Source organism: Lagopus leucura, unplaced genomic scaffold (assembly GCF_019238085.1).
Source record: "Lagopus leucura isolate 7727_CA_CO unplaced genomic scaffold, USGS_WTPT01 Super-Scaffold_100001, whole genome shotgun sequence".
NCBI classification, from domain to species: domain Eukaryota; kingdom Metazoa; phylum Chordata; class Aves; order Galliformes; family Phasianidae; genus Lagopus; species Lagopus leucura.
In genome coordinates, this window is record NW_024962262.1 from 37,227,592 (window position 1) to 37,246,221 (window position 18,630).

An 18,630-nucleotide genomic window follows, 5' to 3' on the forward strand; every position below is an offset into this window, starting at 1 on the left:
TTTCTTATCTTTTAAAAAATTACTGTACTTCAAGATGATCATAAGCATGATTCTAGATTGAGTCCTGACACATAGAATTTCCATCGAAATGTGCAATTAACACTGGTGCATGGAAGGCTGCAGAGCCAAGCAGCAATAAAATAAGTGGGAAATGTGGTCCAGAAGTGACAAGGTCCATCCAACTTCGGTTTATTTAGATCGATTTTGTTGAAAAACAATTGTAACAAATGTGAGTTAAAAGCTGAAAATGATCTGGTTGAATGTCGATGTAAAAGGTCTTATTGTCATGAAACTTACTTTGGAAAGCTCCACTAAGGTTCTCCTTAAGCCATTTTCTCTTTGCAGAAAACATTTCAGCATGTGCTGAAAAAGTAATACAGAGTCTGATTTTTTCTGATTCATCATGAAGAGCTATGCTTGAAGGGCTTTTTGATTTAGAATGATAGTTGTTCCTACTGTAAATTTGGATTCTGTGATCAATAGTGTTCAGGCCCACACTGCCGCTGTGATTAAACTAGATCCAGCAAAACAGGCTGTTCTGTATGTTATGCATATGTCTCGTGGTCCTTTTCTTTGTACGTGCTATCTTTTCTGAAGACCATTTACCCCTGATTTGTGTTGTATTTTGTGCATTCTTATAGTAACATGATGTTTAAAAAGATTATATATATATATAAAACTATGCAGTCAAATTCTTAGAAGTTAGAAAATCAGCGTTATCCGAACTGAGAGTTTTGCTGAGTCTGTTCACTCCTTAAGCCCTGTGGAGTTTTCCTATGATGAGGTTGATGGAAGGCTGTGACAGAGATTATGCTTTCTACTTCTATGTCCTGAGGTCTAGATCTCATTTTGTTTGTTTTCCAAATGCCCAAGAGAGAATTTAAAGAGATATGATTCTACATGAATGAAAAAGATAGCATCTTAGAAAGTCTAGTGCATAAATGATTTAATTCTAATTTAATTTCTTTCAGAGTTTCTGAGATCTGTGCTAAATATTTTAGATCAATTACAGAGGTTAATTATGCAGTTAAACATGTGCCATAGCTCTGTTATGCAAAACTGATGTATGATGCAGATACAGTGCCAATGATTGTCTATTATTGCTGTTTCCATCAAGACATAAAAGCAATATATTATGCTTCTTGTTGCCATGGAGAAAGGGTAACTTTGTGGTTTTTTCTAATACAATTTATGTGCATACTTAATAATTAATGCGGAGTGACACGTCTTTGAGAGGTAGAGTGTAGAATAAGTTTGTTATAACATTTAATTTATTTTACTGAAATTTTACCCATAAAAATATTTTTTTTCTTACAGGAAAATGTGAATGTGGGCAATGCACTTGTTTCCCTCCAGGAGACAACAGAGTCTATGGAAAAAACTGTGAATGTGATGATCGGCAGTGTGAAAGTGCGGATGGCAATGTCTGTGGGGGTATGCATTCACTTACTATAATATAATTAATATAAATCTTGGCCGTTTATAATCTTCTATTTTCCCTGATTATATAACATAAGTATATAAGTACTGTAACATAAATAACATAAGCAGTATAAGTATTGAATTTATTTAAAAATTCCAGAAGCACTAATAGTGAACTGGCTTAGAGATAACTGATAGCACGTATGCTAAGTGCTATAGCATATATCAAATTCCATCAGTATTCTTTAAAGAAGAATAAAGTTATTTAAATGAAACTTGAAAAATTAAGTAATTTTATATTTGCATTTTGTGTAGTTGGCTTACTGAGAACATTGTATTTTACTTTATGTTAATAATGACCACCAATATATTTGAACATTTCATATTCCATAACAGTGATATTTCTATCTTCTTAGAAAGTAGAACATATTTTGAAGTAATCTAAATGCTTGATATACATTGTAATCATACTTGTACATTCAGATGGTTTATTTTAGTGTTGACAATGGAAACCTCACTTCTTGGTTTTGCAGTGATGAATGTTGGCATTAAGAAATAAGATTTAGATATGTAAATGCATGCATAACGTATTGTATTTAAAAACACAGTAATTGTATTTGTCCCAAATGCTCTCTTTCTATACTTTATTGGCTTTTTAATAATATTCTTAACATTACAATAGAAAACTAAATGAATCATAACATATTTCATTATATCTCTTATTTCTATCTAAAACAAACAAACAAACCACATTGCTTCATAATCTTTGTGCACGCAAAATTTCCAACTACAGGGAATCTTTCTTCCAGGGCTCTGCCAAGCACAATGGAAAATTTGAGTTGAAATATCTAACCAACAATAAAAATTGTACATAACATTGAGGGTAATTCAATAATATGAATGTGTAGAAAGATAATAATTTGAAATTTAATTTTATTTAAAAGATATCAAAGCAGATAAAAGCACTGAAATCCTGGGAAGGATTTGTTGTTAAGTTAAATAGCTGGAAACCAAAATTCATCATCTTCCATGATTAAAAATATCCATCCCACTTATGTCATTCATATTTTACATTATTCAGAGACAATGCTTCAGTGTTAATGCTGCTAATTGGATTGCACATTTTGGAAATCATAGGCAAAATTTCCATCGTCCATTATTTGTTATAGTGATAATTTTAACTTTCATTGTTGGCTGGAGGACCTCACTCTGAAATGATAATCAGCTCAACACTGTCTATTTTCAATCTGCAAGAAGCATTTTAATTCACAGTGTTATCTAAATAAACTCTTCCCTTAAGTCTAAACAGTGTTGTCTATGTCAATGGCAGAAAATAACTAATTCAGTTTAAAGGTGTTTGTTTGTTTGTTTGTTTTTCCTAATTTTGAAACAATAAATAGAAAGGAAAATCAGTTCATGAAATTATGAATCAGAGGTAGACATAAGACACAGCTGGTCTCTGGAGTTTTAGGCTTCCCAACTAGAAGCCATACTGCAGTTAATAATACCTGCTAAAAATTGTTGGATTTTTGTGGTAGATCCGTTGGGATTCCAGCTGTAAATAATTGGCAGATTATTTTTCATATTCCCATCATTTTCCTTCTTGTTCTATCAATTATATTTTAACATATAGAATCATGGAATCACAAGGTTGGAAATGACCTGCGAGATCATCTAGTCCAACTGTCCTCCTACTACCATTGCTACCACAAGCACTAAACCACATCTCGTAGCTCCTCATCTAGAGGCCTCTGGAACACTGCCAGGGACGGCGACTCCACCACCTCTCTGGGCAGCCATTCCAGTGCCTGACCACTCTCTGAGAGAAAAAGTTCTTCCTTATGTCCAACCTAAACCTCCTCTGGTAGCAACTTGTGGCCATTTCCTGGTCATTTCGCATAGCTGTTAACATATTTTTAGATTACTGTAGATTAGGTTGTAATTTACTTCTTGAAGCATGTCCCTATATCATGGGACATATATAGGTGTCTTACTGATTACATGAATCTCTCCCATATACCACTTTCTCATGGCTGCTGGAGCTCTGGAGCACCTTCTTCACTTACATTCCCTTCACTATATTTTCCTCGTTTTTCTTACTAGTCACATATCCTCATTTTTTTTATGTCATCCAGTGTCTATCTATGCTTCTGATCCACCTGCCCAAGAAACCACACCTTCACCTCAATAATTGATTTCCTTGCTGCTTCCTTAACTTTCTAGAACTTGATCTGTAAGTTCTAAATACAGGAACGTTTGTATCTGCATTATCTTCAGAGAGTCCCCATTGATTGCAGCTTATCTCACCATTTAAGTGAAATCCTCTCACCTTCACATGCTCACAATATGAGCTGCTTACTCTACACACATTTTCTGCTTCCACTCTGGCTTTCAACCAGACAAATATGTCTCCCTACAGTTTCTGATGAACTGCTTTTATTATCTTTTTCATCTCTTCAAAAGCACCTGATATGACTGACAGCTTCAACCCAATCCCTTAGGAATTGTCCAATGTTTTGTTTGACTCTAACTTTCTATCTTTCTGATAGCGTTTCAAATGTTTCTTTTGATACATGGTGTTTCTCATCTCTTTGCTTTCATAAGATTCTATCACCTTTAGCCTTGTTTCACTTCTCCTTTTGCAGTTTATTTCTTCACAGAACTTCTCCCATTAATTTTGTGTTAATGGCACACAAATATCTCTGTTCCTTATGCATTTGCCCTGCCTTTTATCTCAACCTGAACCTCTTAAATCTCTTGCTGAACTGCTTATACTTTTCCCTTCTTTTCATGATAATTTTTCTACCACTATCACTACCTCTGCAATCACCCTCAGGCTGTAAACTCTTGGTAGTAACTGTCTGCAGAGAACTATAAGATGGACTCCAAATGTGCAGTCTGACACTGAGCACTGAGAGCCTGTAAGCATGCAGAAAGAAAACCAGTGTTTTGAGATAAAACACATTCTGAAATGTGAAATGTGAATGACAACCTTAATCATTTGGATAAGAATTTTTCCCGTCCTTCTCTGACCAGCAGAGATTGATTAATAGCTTGCTTTTCAGACCAGCTGTGCATGCGATAGTAGAAAGACCTGAGGTGAAGGATATGATAAATTAGGGTGCAATAGAGTGAGACCTTATTGTCACGTTTCTGTATGATTGTAGTGAGTCATTCACTTAAAAATTCAGCTGCCCATCATTGCAATACCGGGAATAGAGACATTTTTCTCTCCAAAGACAGAAGTTGCATGAGGACTCGGAAAAGATTCCACAGCCTTCTGTTAGTACATGTGGATTCTCCTTCCTTTGTTCATGCCTCTGCGCAGAGACTTACTATGGCTAGAGGAGGTGTTTCATGCAGCCTTTGAGACTGCTATGTTCTACCTACTTAAAAGCCCATTACTTGGAGGCCCATTTATTTCAGTGATCTTAGGATCATGGAATGATTTCAGTTGGAAGAGACCTTAAGGATCGTCTAGTTCCAACCCTCCTACTGTGGTCAGGGTTGCTACTGACTAGATCAGGCTGCCCATGGCCCCATCCAACCTGGTCTCCAGAGATGGGGCATCCAGAACAATCACTGGGCAACATGGTTCCAGTGCCTCACCACTCTCTGAGTAAAAAACTTCCTCCTAATATCTAACCTAAATCTTCTCTGTTGTAGTTTAAAATAATTTCCTTTTTTTCCCTATCACTATGTGCCTGTGTAAAGAGTAATTTCCCTCCTGTTTATAAACTCAGTTTAAGTACTGGAAGGTTGAAATGAGGTCTCTTCAGAGCCTTGTCTTCTAAAAGCTGAACAAGCCCAGTTGTCTGTCTATTTTCACAGGACAACAGCTTCCAGCCCTCTGACTAAACTCATGGCTCTCCTTTGTACCCATTCCAACATCTCCTATGTCTTTCCTGTGCTAGATTCCCAGGCCTGGATGCAGTACTCCGTTGGGGCCTTACAAGGGCAGAGTAGAATTGAATAATCCCCTCCCTCTTATTGCTGGCCATCCCTCTTTTGATGTAGCCCAAGATACTGTTGGCCTCCTGGGCTGCAAGTGCTTGATGGGTCTCCATCAAGCCATTTGTACACCAAAACCCCAAGTCCTCCTTGGCAGGGCTGTCCTCAGTGAGTTCTCCTAGCCTGTTCATGTATCTGGGATCACTCTGACACAAATGCAACATCTTGTACTTGGCCTTTATTCAATCTCATTCAGTTAATCTGGGTCCACTTTCAAGCTTCTCCAGATCCCTCTGGATGACATCCCTTCTTTTTATTGTGTCAGTGGCACCACTCTACTTAGTGTCATTAGCAAACTTGCTGAGGGTGCTCTCAATCCCACTATGTAACTCATTGATAAAGATGTTGAAGAGCACCAGTCCCAAAAGGGACTCCCAGAGGATAGTCACTGGTCTCCACCTGGATATGGAGCCCTTGATCACAAACCTCTGGCTGTGATCATTCAACCAACTCCTTTTCCAATGAGTAGTCCACCTTTCAAATTCATGTATATTTTCAATTTAGAGATAGGAATGTGACGTGGGACCATATCAAAAGACTTGAAAGATTATGTAAGATTTGCCCTGAGGTATTGCAGTGCTGTTCCACAACAATATTATACATCACACTTTCTTTGACTTTACTAAGTTTTTTATTATTTCTTGTGGAAATTAAATACTTTTAGTGCCAACAACAGCACATAAATGACTGAAGCCAGCAAGAGTTCTGTCTTGGCATAGCTGTGTAACTGAAATACAAAAGGTTTAATCTTTATTTATCCAGTGTCCTGGCGAGAGGTATACTTCTCTCTCTCCTTTGAGGTTATGGCTGTCCTACAAACTGCAGATATGTCCTGATCTTACAAGTGTAATTATTTCCCCTACTGTGTCCAGTAATGTTTTTCAGTGATGCCATTTTTGTCTGCTCCACCTCATTGGGCTGACTGTTGTTCTACATGTTCTGCTCTCTTTCACGACTGAGGGAAGGCAGGCAAAAAGAATTCAGGACAACAGTAAAGATCAATTTGAAATTGATCTGATAATGCTCTTAACTCCATTCATTTTGATTTGTTCTATGGACCATGATGGGCATAGCTGTGAGTTCTGGTCATAGCAAAACTTAATCTATTGAAGAAAAACACCAGAAACCCTTCCGGGTTTTCAACATACTAATAGCAGGTGCAGGATTATGCTGCTGAAAAACTCTATGATAAAAACAACAAGAGAAAAAAAAATGGTTGAAACTCCACACAAGCTTTGCTGGTGCAAATAGCAAGGACTGAAACTCATAATGAGTAACACATAGCAGGACCTTTACATAGCAATAGGGATGATCCCATACCGTTTTATGTCAGTATTTCAGTCTCCGCTTTATATACTGCGCAAACAAGATAATCAGCTTTGAAGGGATCTTTTCATATTCAATCATGATGCCTGTACTGTCTTTCACATTAAGAAACAACCAAAACTCTGGTCATCCCAGCAAGCCAAATTTTGACTAGTGGCAAAATCAGACTTCAAAAAGCATGATATGTGTATTTTCAAGTGTGCGACTGACCTTGTTTACTTCTTAACTTTTTGTTTTGGCCACAGCACATCAAAATTTAATCATAACACTGTATGGAATCCAGTTAGGTAATTGAATAGTTGGCGTATCACAACCTTTTACACCAAGGAGTACCTGCAGCTATCTTGTCTGTTTTCCCCAATTCCTCCAGGCTCATTATTTTGAGATTCTGATTTTGGTTCAGAGGTTTGTAAAAGCTGGAGGAACTGCTTTGTGCTTTGGAGAAAATACTGAGCTAACAAATAGCACTTCTCTCCTTCAGATCTGCATTCACACCTCTTTCTCCTCTAAGAGCAGGAAATCCATGTAGTGAAACTCTACATAAGAAGATATTTTTATTTTTTTAATGAAATGAAATCCCCAAGTAAATTAATTTTCACTTCTTAGACACAGTCTCTCATTGATTAATTCACTCACACTCTCACACTCAGAGTCCCGCAAGCATACAAATGTTTGGGTTTAAGTGTTTGGTCAGGATTATTTCTGTGTGACATGGAAGATGGACAAGAGCCACCAAGCTCATAGTAGGTCTTTTCTTCTTGGTGAACAACCACCTGGCAGTTGTCTTTTATTTCCTTTAGAACCCACCACTTAAGATGATTTTCTTGATTCAGGATTTTGCTTACTTCCACACAAGCCTTGCACTTTTTGTCTTGACATCCTTAGAACAATATTGTTCCTGTTGGGATCAAAAGGAAAGGCATGACATATAAATACTATGCACTCTGTTTTGATATCCTTTACTGTGGAGCACTCAGTCTTTTGATGACATCAAGACATCGTGGTCTTGACAATGATTTGACACATCACTCAGTTTTCCTGATTTGAATGTGCTGTTGGATGTCAGTGCAGGCCATGATTTTAACCTAATTCTGGTATTTCTTCTGGTGCTTACCTAAACATTTCCATCCATACTTTATTCATACTAGCATTAAGATTTCTAATAGCAGCCTCTATGTATTGGCAGAAAACAAGGGAAAAATCATGATTTACGAGTCTACATTTATTTAAAACTACAATTGCCAGCTTTCTGTTTTAAACTTCAGGAACAAACACAGAAACTTCCAAATCATGTTATTAAAATCACTGAAGGATTATAGGATCACATAAACATTACCTGCATGTGCAGTGGATGATGTCCCTCCCAAGAGGCTGGTATAACTTATCCCTAATTGCTGTGCTCCTTTGAACATAAATTTTTCATTACTATCCAGCTAGACTAAGTAAATTGATTCAGAGGACATGCAGATTTCATTTTTTGGAATATAACTATGCATTGTTATATGGTAAACAGCAATGGTGAATTCTTTTTAATGAAGATTTCTAGGTCCATAGTACAGAAATCATGAATGACATTTATTCTCTCATTCTGTCTTACAGTGAGGCAGAAACACGGTATTTTTAGATTATATGCTCTTATAAGACGAAGAAGTTCATAACCATAATGAGAGAGCTGTGATTAATGATACACTTCATTTAGCAAAGCTAACTATTAATATTATGGTGCAGTTGCTGTTAGACAGTTTTCTCATTTCTTGCAGTAATATTGCTTCACAGAAGAAATATATGATATAATGTAGCTAAAATGCTTAGTAACAACAATTAGAAAAAAGTATCAGACTATCATCCAACTAAAGAGAGCTTTTGATAGTATTTGGCCTGAAAATTCAGAAATATGGTTTCAACTCTTGACTCTGCTATAGAGTTCACAGACTATCAGCTGATAATCATCAGTTGAAAGTCTTCAGTAATCTAAATGTAGGCACCTCGTATGATTTCTGCTGTCCCTATCCAACTATAATGTGCCTCTAAAAGAACACAGGGATGCTTATATAGTTACTGCCATCACGAGGAAGTCCTTGATGCTTTAGATTATGTCAATCAGTGCTAGGCATATGAACTCAACTTGTAATTTCTCTTTTGTTCCTTTTGTGTTCAAATAAAAGTTTTTTCATCTCCAACATATTTTTCATCTTTTCTTTTGAAACTTCTTCAGCACAGGGACCAAGTTCTCTTGACTGAGAAATCTGAAAGCATGCATGGTATATTCTGTATTAAATTTAATTATTTAGATAATTACTTTTTTTTTTTTTTTTTTTTTTTTTCTTTCTTTCTTTCTTTCTTTCTTTTAAATTTACTACAGATTTCTGTCCTGGTGACTCAGACATCCAGCCAGAAATATATAAAAAGTTAGCATTTCAATTACAACATAAAACATTTAGTTTGTTCTGCTTTTTAAACAGCATAAAATCTGACAGGTTTGGATTTAGCTTTCTATCAGAATCTTTCTGTTGAAATAAGCAATAAAGGCCTATTAACGTATCAGTTTTTAAGTTGACTAACAGTTATTAATTCACAAAGCCCAAAAGGGTCTTATACACTGAACTTCATGTACTGGTCTATAAGTAGTTATTATGTTACACATAGGACTCCCTTATATTGAACTCTGTGTACTATGTGCAACTAAAGCTTGTCTCTGAGAAAGGCATCCATTTGTGCTTTAAAGACTGTAGGTCCATACCAATGTCACTAGACATTACTTCAATAATTCTCATCCCCATATAACTGCTTTTTTTCACTTTTCAGATTGTCTCAATTTGTCAGTACCAGCTTTTCTCTCTGGTTCTCGCTTTTTCTTGGGTAGTTGGAGAATCCCCATTCCAATACCTTCAAAGAAGGGAGTTCAGATGTTGCTGAAACACTTCTTAGTCTTATTTTTTTCAGTTTGTTTTGCTTTTTTTTCTTTCTTTCTTTGGTTAGCTTTTTCCACAGTGAAGTGAGTAGATACAGATCTTTGAATGTCTTTCAACAAGTCATTTTCTTCACCCTTTGAATTCTTTCTTTGGAACTTTTTGTGACTCTTCCAAGTTTCTCAAAATCTTTTCAAACATGGATTATCACAGTGTGTTTCCATCTCCTCAGTGCTCTAAATGTTTCTATTTACTTCTGTTCCTATTCATACCTCTCCTTTTACATACATATGAAGATTGCATTAGACCTCTTCATGGAAATTTCAGTTGAGTTGCCTATCTGTTCCATGCTTCAAGCTGGGGCCAGATAGATAAGGCAGATAAAAATACTCTGAGAGAAACTTATCCATAGTAAGTTTATGTAGACAATGCATCTAATTGGGAGTTGCATATGGAACAGCATATCCAGTTGTTTACTTCTTCTTTTGTTTCGGTTTGTGGTATCACTGTGTTTTCCAAACATAACAAAGAATCTATGGCAGCATTACATTTCACTTGTTGCTCGTTCAATCCATAATGTTTGATATATATTAAATGTATCTATGTAAATTTGTAATCTGTGCTTAATCTCACTTGCAAAATTGTTAATAAAGCTGTGTTCTTTGTGACTGACCATTTACAATTGTGTAGAAAATAAGACCAAAAAGAATTAAGAGCAATCGATACACCATCTGAGCTGCAAAAATTCTTCTGAACATTTAGATGCCTATGAATATGGACAGCTCCAAGACTTTGGAGCCTCCAGTATTTTCTAATATAAATTAGTGAAGTATTTGGCTGTCAGCACTTGCAGCGAACTATAATAGTTGTCTCTCCTTTGAGCTGCTGACAGTGCTGCCTCCTAGTTTGTAAAGTGAAATTATGTTGTTTCACAAGAAGTACACAAATTAGAAAAGTAAAATGGCTGATTTTAGTCTCTGCATCCTACAGTTTAGTGCTTCGCCAGATAGTCCCACGACTTGTTCCCAACTTCCCAGCTCCCAGATTATCTCAGTTCCCTCATTTCCACCTGTGTTCTACATAGGAGGTGGGATATGACAAAAGTCACTGATATATGCAATTCACTTCTTTTAAGCCCAGTAAACTAATTAACTAGCTAGAGATTGTTTTTTGTTTTTTTTTTCCAAGGCAAATTACAATTCTGTGATGAAAAGTGAAGTACTACCTAGGACATATTTCTTATTTCTTTTTCCCGTTTTCCTTTTCTGTATTCTTATCTGTATTTGTTGACACCTTTTCCTCTTCATGTTTCCTTTTCCTTTCCTCCATAGTATGCCCTTCACATTGCAGAGATCTGGAGGTGACCTCAACTATGACCACATTCACAGTTTTCTGCTTGTTTTGCTAATAACCTAACTTGGTGTCATTACAGGCCACGGCATCTGTTCATGTGGCCGATGTGTTTGCCAGGAAGGGTGGTTTGGAAAGTTGTGCCAGTATTCAAGGAAGTGCAACATGACAGAAGAGGAGAGCAGAAGTCTCTGCGAGTCTGCGGATGGTGTATTATGCTCAGGAAAGGGTAAGGACTGACACCTTATCTACTCCACAACAGTGCCCTTGCAGAAGAAATGGTCAGGTTCTGGCAGACTAATGTGCATGAAATTGGGCTGTTGTTTAGTAACTCTTTCAAAGGCACCTGTTATTATAGGAATTTACATTTGGTTCTGTAATGCACTTACATCCATTTTGCCAAACACCCACTGCAGCCATACATGCTTAATGGCATTAACGTTCTATGCAGTTTGTTAATAGCTTATAATTCCCTTCATCTGTTTATCTGATGCTTTGCATTAAGCAGCTGTACATTATAAACCAAATGTTAGCACTCCATCTAGTCTTAGGGATAGAATGCTATCTGCAGTAACACTGCAGTGGGCAAGATGGAAAATGTAATATCTCAGGCAAAAATAAGTTGAGGATCGAGCTTAGCAGCAACATTCAGTATGCTCAACCTCCCTTTGCCAGTGCAACAGCAAATGAAAGGTAGATATTGGTGGTCCCCATGGCAGAATCCAACACATTCTCTTATCTCCTAACTTTTATTAAGGTGGTTATGTCAGCTTCAGTCCAGCTATAAAAATTTGCCAGAGGGAGAAATAAAATTTTAAAAATCCTGATAATTAAGTCAAATTGTTCTCTGAGGTTCTTACCCTGCAGTCTTTCAGGATGGCTAATTGCATTACTGAAAGGAGGGTTTCTTTGCTCCCCTTTAGTGCAAGCTGTCTCTTTTTAAAATGTAACATAGCTAAAAGAGAAGAGATGGTAAATGGGTGGTGAGATTAGCTGGAGGCTGGAACACTCCCACACAGAGATGGATGTGCCATCTCCTCTGTCCATACATCCACTGCATCAACAATGATCATCTTACCTGTTAACTGGAGAAAACAGCTAAGAACCTTCTACATCAGGCAGAATTTAAATTGCCCTTTCCGGTAACTTTTATGTGTATATGCATATGGATTTTTCAGCCTGATCTTCTTCAGCTTGTTCATGGCTGATCCAAATTCCTCCCTGTTGTACAATTTTATTTTTTTTTTTAGATTTATTTATTTATTTATTTATTTATTTCGCTAAAGTTGGTGCAAATCATGGAAAAGGAGAAAGTTGTGGTGTTTCACTATTACTTCTAGAGAATGTAATTATCTATCTTTAAATTAGGGTACACGAAAGAGAATACTGAGTTTCTGCAGGAATGAAATTGCTTTGTTGTAATACAGAAGCTAACTTTGCTCCTCATTGGCATGGTCTCCCTGTGATTCTTTATATAAACTGTGAAGATGAGCAATAAAATACACAATATCAGATTCTAAATAAAAGTGAAAATTAAAAATGATGTTGAATTTTAAAATATTTGCATTATCTGCTGTCTTTCGGGTGGCTGAAAATTGCTTTTTCCAGCCTGTGGGTTTTTCTCCATCAACAAGTAACTTTGAACTAACATATAAGGGCATATGTCAAAGTAAATTTTAGGCTTTGGGAGCAAATCACCTGGCAGGAACTTGCAGAGAGATCAAGAATTTTTTCTCCCTCTCTGTTGGCTAGAGGTTTGGGATCTTGTAACTGGTATAGTCTGAAGTGTTCTGGAAGTTGCCATGAGTTGTGAAAGTGCTTTTAAACTTGTCTCCATTAATATAGGGAACAAAGGTCCAGATTTGCTACAATTTTAGTTCACTGTTGAACATTTATTTTATATAGGAGTTAAAATTCTGACCCTAAATCCATGTTCAGGAATGCTAGTGGGATTTTTTTCCTAAGTTTTTTCGACCACAGTTTCCAATGTGATGGAAAGTGTCCCTCAGGGCAGCCAATATAATGAACTTGTGCCAAATTAGGTGCTAAAGCAACATGATTGTGGAAACATCTGGGCACAAACAAGTGCTTGCTCCAGCAGAGAAATATCAGTATATGTCAGATAACTTACAGAAGTGCATGGCTGGCAAATACCCAAGGGGTAAATCGCAGTACTTAGACAAGCGCTAATTTAGGCACAGGTATTTTTTTCTTAGATACTTCAGACATGGGCAGTGGGATTAAGTGTACCCACAGAAAGTCTGCAAATCACACCAAGCTGAGAGGTGCAGTTGATATGCTAGGAAGAAGGAATGCTATCCAGAGGAACCTGGGCAGGCTTGAAAGATGGGCTTACACCAACCTTATGAAGTTCAACAAGGCCAAGTGCGAGGTCCTGCATGTGGACCAGGGCAATCTCAAACACAGATACAAGTTGGGAGGAGAATTAGCTTGAGAGCAGCCCTGAGGAGAAGGATTTGGGGTTGCTGGTTGATGAAAGACTCAACATGAGCAGTCAGTATGTGCCCCTCTGCTCTTGTAAGACCCCAACTGGAGTACTGCATCCAGTTCCAGGGCCCCCAACAGGACATCGAGCTGTTGGAACAGGTCTAGAAGAGGGCCATGAAGATGATCAGAGGGTTGGAACACTTTCCCTATGACGACAGGCTGAGAGAGCTGGGGCTCTTCAGCCTGAAGGAGAGAAAGCTCCAGGGCACCTCATAGCAGCCTACCAATACCTGAAGGGGGCCTATGGGAAAGTTGAGGAGGTACTTTTTAAAAGGCCGTGTAACAACAGAACAACAGAAAATGGTTTTAAATTGGAAGAGAGTAGATTTAGACTAGATATTAGGAAGAAATTCCTAATGTGAGAGTGGTGAGACACTGAAACAGGTTGCCCGGAAAAGTTGTGGATGTCCCCTTGCTGGAAGCATTCAAGGCCAGGCTGGATGGGGCTTTGAGCAACCTGGTCTAGAGGGAGATGTCCCTGCCTAGAGCAGGAGGGTTAGAGATGACCTTGGAGGTCCCTTCCAACCCAAACCATTCTATGATTTTGTGATTTTATACTATGACTTGGGGAATGACCTGTTTCCCTTAGAGATGGTGCTTGTGTTTCTTGTGAAAGATGAGAGAGTTTTAGTGACTTGGAGCACTGATCAAATCTACCTAACTGACGGTTATGGGACGCTCCCTCACGGGCGAAAAAGCCTCTGCGTAGGACCCTAAAGCTTGTATTCTAAGTGAGGTGAGATAAAGCAGGCAGTACTTTCACATCCACTAGAACGAAGTTATGAAGAAGGCTACTATCTCTTGTGTCTCTGAGTGGGAAGGGAGTCATAGGCAAAGAGAGACAAATTTCTCAAAACTTTTGTTTATGTGCTCTTATTATTATTACATTATTAATATTCAGGCAAATCTATTCTTGATATTTAAAAATGTGCCTGGAAACCATGCCTTACTGAGTGAACATAGTTTAAAATGTTCATAACTCGTGTGACCGGCTATGTCCAGAGGCCAAAAATGAGAAATTGTTCCTTCTTTTTCAGTGCATTAAGCAGTATGTAACCAAAACTGGTCAAAGAGAGAATGTAGAACATGCACTAATGAGTTCTTTCAGGGTTTGTTATTTCCATCCTTGCTGGAAACCTAGCCAAAATAATGAAGAGCTATAATGGATTGAGGAAGCTTGAACTTCTGTATGTCGCATTTAATAGTCTAAGGAGTTCTGGTTTTTAGTAGATAAGTGCTGAAAACTTTCAGAAAATTAAACTCTGTTAATATAAGCAAAGTCGAGTGTCCACATTCCTAGGCTACTTTGAAAATCTTGGCTCACTGACTATGCCACCTGTAGCAAAAGCTCTTCCCCAGGAAAACAGCAACATCCACCATGCTGCTGCCTCCCTGGCAGTAAATACAGGGCTGCAGATGGCTACTGCAGTGGTGCAGGGCGCAGGTGAGGTAATGAGCCAAATCCCATCCAAGAGGATCCGAGTGGATCCCATCCTGGCTGGGATCCCAGGAAACACCCCGCAACTCATTAGGCTCGTTTTAATTAAACTGAGGAGGCTCCCAGAGCAGCATTCTGTTTAGGGAAAATACTCGATACATAACAAATTTTACCTTATGGAGCCTGATCTTCCTTGCTTGATTTGGCATTAAATTTGCTGTATCTTCTGTACATCATGAACATTCATCAGGAGCAGCATCAGTGACTGCTTATGCAGAATCATTTCAGGTTCTAACAATGCCATGATTTTATTAACTATTTTAACGTCACAAAAATTCTCATACTGTTCCGTGTGATTTTCAGCTGTTTGTACCTTCTAACTTTAATAAGCATAGACATCTACTTTAAATGACACTCAAGTATGTCTTAGGAAAGCTCCTATAGAGAAACTGGACAGTATGTATGCAATTCTCTATTGCCTATTTGTATAATGACAATTTTTATTCCTGTAGGAAATGTCAGTCTTTCATGTCAGTGGCACAGTAGGCAATGCACACTGAACTTACTGAAAAAGTAGATGCTTAATCAAATACTTCCATTCCCAAATGTTCCAAACGTTAATTGTTCCTGGATATGTTTACACATTCCATATGTTACAAGTTAAAACAACATTTCTCTAAAATGAGACAGGGATCTTTTCTTTCAATAAACAATGTAAATTAATTATATTTTTAAATGAAAAAAAATAAAAGATTTTCTGCTCTGTAGTTTTAAAAAATTAAGGTTCAACAGAGATCCTTTGGTGAGTAAGGAAAAGAAATGAGGAAAATTGGTTGACATAAACAGAACCACATTGAAGGAAAAATAATAATATATACTTGATTTATTACCATGGATTTTATTCAGAGGTCAGTCAAAAGAAATGAAAGACGGCTCAGCTCCTTTTAATTATCCATGAACTCTGTTTGTTACATAATGACAGAATCAAGCTTCCCTCTTTTTTTTTTTTTTTTTAATAATACATTGAAGAAATTGGTGCTTTGTACTGTAACTGTATTGGAAATATTGCAGGAAGGAGCAATTTTCAACATCATCTAACTCATTTATAAGTACGTTCTGTTAAAGGTCAGCAGCTTTTGTAACTTTAAACTCAATTTTCCATAATTATAAGGTGTAAGTGTATTTTTTTTTGTTGTTGTTTATTTTTCAGTTTGCTTTGTGCTGCAACTTCCTGTAATTGCTATCTCCACACAGTGTTTTCCCTCTGCAATTTCTAAACTCCTCATCTTGGCACTTAAGTGTTCTGAAGTCTGTGTAGAAAAGGAGATTCAGACAGCTGGGGATTGTCTCCATAAAAGCCATCTTTCTTCAGCCGAGTGTTGTAATTGGCCAGGTGGAATTTCTAGTTGCAGAATTCCAGTGGAGCCTCTCAGTACAGAAAAGCTCCCAAAGACTCTTCTCAAACTACAGGCTTCCCAATACACATTTGTCTGGTGGCAATTGTCCTTTTTCAGGACTCAGAGCCATGAATTTTCTCTTGATTGTGGTGTCTGAACTTTTCCTTAAAGGGAAGTTTTCGGTTCCACCCCGCTTCTAGGTGGATTATGGGTGGTATAACCTAGATGTCACTGAAGAGTCTTTCCTTTGGCTGTGGAGGTGTAATCTGTTATGCAGGAGCTCTGGATTCAACCCCCAACATCTCCACTCTTTTTGGTTTGGATATTAGGAAAAAACTTCACAGAAAAACTTGTGACGCACTGGCACAGGCTGACCAGGAAACTGGTGGACTTACCATCCCTGAAGGCTCAAGAAACATTTAGATGCAGCACTGAGGGACATGGTTAGTGGGCATGGTGGACTAGATGACCTTAGTGGTCTTTTCCAACCTTAGAGACCAACCTGCAGGAGTGAGCAAACTGCTGAACCACAGTTATGTGCACAAATACTTTTTGGCATAGAGCAAAAATTGATGGAGGTTTTGGGGGTTCGAATATCCATAGGAAACATCCCTAAGGACTTTGGATGAGGAGTAACAGTGGGTCAGAAACAATTTGAGCCTCTCCAGTCCAAAAAAAAAAAAAAAAAAAAGAAAGAAAAGAAAGAAAGAAAGAAAGAAAGAAAGAAAGAAAGAAAAAAAAGAACAGTTTATGTGGTAAGTGGCCCTGATTGTAGATCTGAAGGAAATCTTCGAAGTGTGAGTCCTGATTAAATGAAATAGCAGAATCAAAGCATTAGCAGGAACGTTTTGCCATTCTCGTGGTCACTTTGAAAGAATTCTTTTATTCAAAAAGCTTTTAGCTTGATTATTTTCTTTCATACAGTAGTTTCTCAGGCAGTAATTTTGTGCATGCATCTGTGTGTGTGCACGTATGTCTGGAGATGTTATTTTCGAGCCTGAAAATGCCGATGCTCCTGCACTGTAAGTAATAATCTTTGTGATTTCAGGTTCCTGTCACTGTGGAAAGTGCATCTGTTCGCCACAGGAATGGTACATTTCAGGTGATTTTTGTGAATGTGATGACCGAGACTGCGACAAACATGATGGTCTCATTTGCACAGGTGCGGTACAGGCTAACTCTTAATTGCTGTAAGAAACAAGCTGTATGATGAGAATTGTGTTAGACAAAGCCCATCTTCTTTCTCCACTTATGGAGGAACTGCATTTTCAGATTATTCAGACCCAGTGTAATTATTTCTTTATGCAGTATAATAATCAACTTAAGGTTTCAAATCAACAGTAGAAAGTCTGAGTGTGAATTTGAGTAAGCAAACAAGATATGAAATCCATTGACTATTTTCATTGTAGTAGATCACAATTTATTCCTCTTTGCCAAAGAATGTACAGTGGAAGAGCTGCCATCATGAGATTTCTTCAAATTTAAATTTTCTCGGTGTGTAATATATTTAAGTAATAGAAAACATTCACTTGCTTGATGATCTTCGTTAGGTGAGAGATATAGCTATGTTGGGCAAGGGATCTTCTGGCAATCATAGCTCTCAGTGGGAGGCTAAAATACCTGACAGTTTTTCTCATGGTGTGATGGCCACTGATTAAAGCAGATTCACCCAAACACTGTCCAAGTGATTGGGTGGCAGATGCAAAGAGACGTGGGCAGGCTGCCAGCAAACTCTCATGACAGCTCTTGTGACAAGTAGCAACATGGGAATCATTAAATTAACTTGCTGGCTACTTCCTGTTACAAATCTTAATTTTAGAAAACCTTTGCTGAGCAATTATTAGATGTGGAAGGAATCTGTGAGATAATTAGAGTCAGAGCAAGCAGGTTGACACTAGTAATGCTGTTCACAAATGCTGGCTCCCAGCTCACCCAATTAGCAAGTGGCCTTTTCTGGGGCAAGTAGCCAGTACAGAGGCAACGGGGTCCTGAGCTGAAAGTCATTCACAGGCCTTCATAAAGTTGATATCAAAACCAGCACACAGTGGAAACCCAGGATGTACAAGTCTCTGGCTGAGCATCCTGGAGTCATGAAAAACACTGAAATAAATTGAAAACCTGGGTCTCAGTACTTAGTGTTTCTATCTGCAAAACAAGATAAATGCATTTCTCATCTAATAATGAGCTTGAGATATTATTTACTTGTTCAGCATTTCTGAGAATTTAGGCTTAAAGATTATTAGGTTCAAATGTTTATTACTGTTCTGTT

General features: G+C 37.7%; 1 protein-coding gene across 1 annotated transcript in view; it reads left to right on the forward strand.

The window, feature by feature from the left end:
- ITGBL1 (integrin subunit beta like 1) overlaps positions 1-18,630 on the forward strand; it is a 127,867-nt gene that overhangs the window by 107,529 nt on the left and 1,708 nt on the right. Inside the window, exons 8-10 of the mRNA XM_042867549.1 lie at positions 1,318-1,434; positions 11,101-11,247; positions 17,410-17,523. Coding sequence (XP_042723483.1) covers positions 1,318-1,434; positions 11,101-11,247; positions 17,410-17,523 — 378 coding nt within the window. The remainder of the gene's footprint in view (positions 1-1,317; positions 1,435-11,100; positions 11,248-17,409; positions 17,524-18,630) is intronic.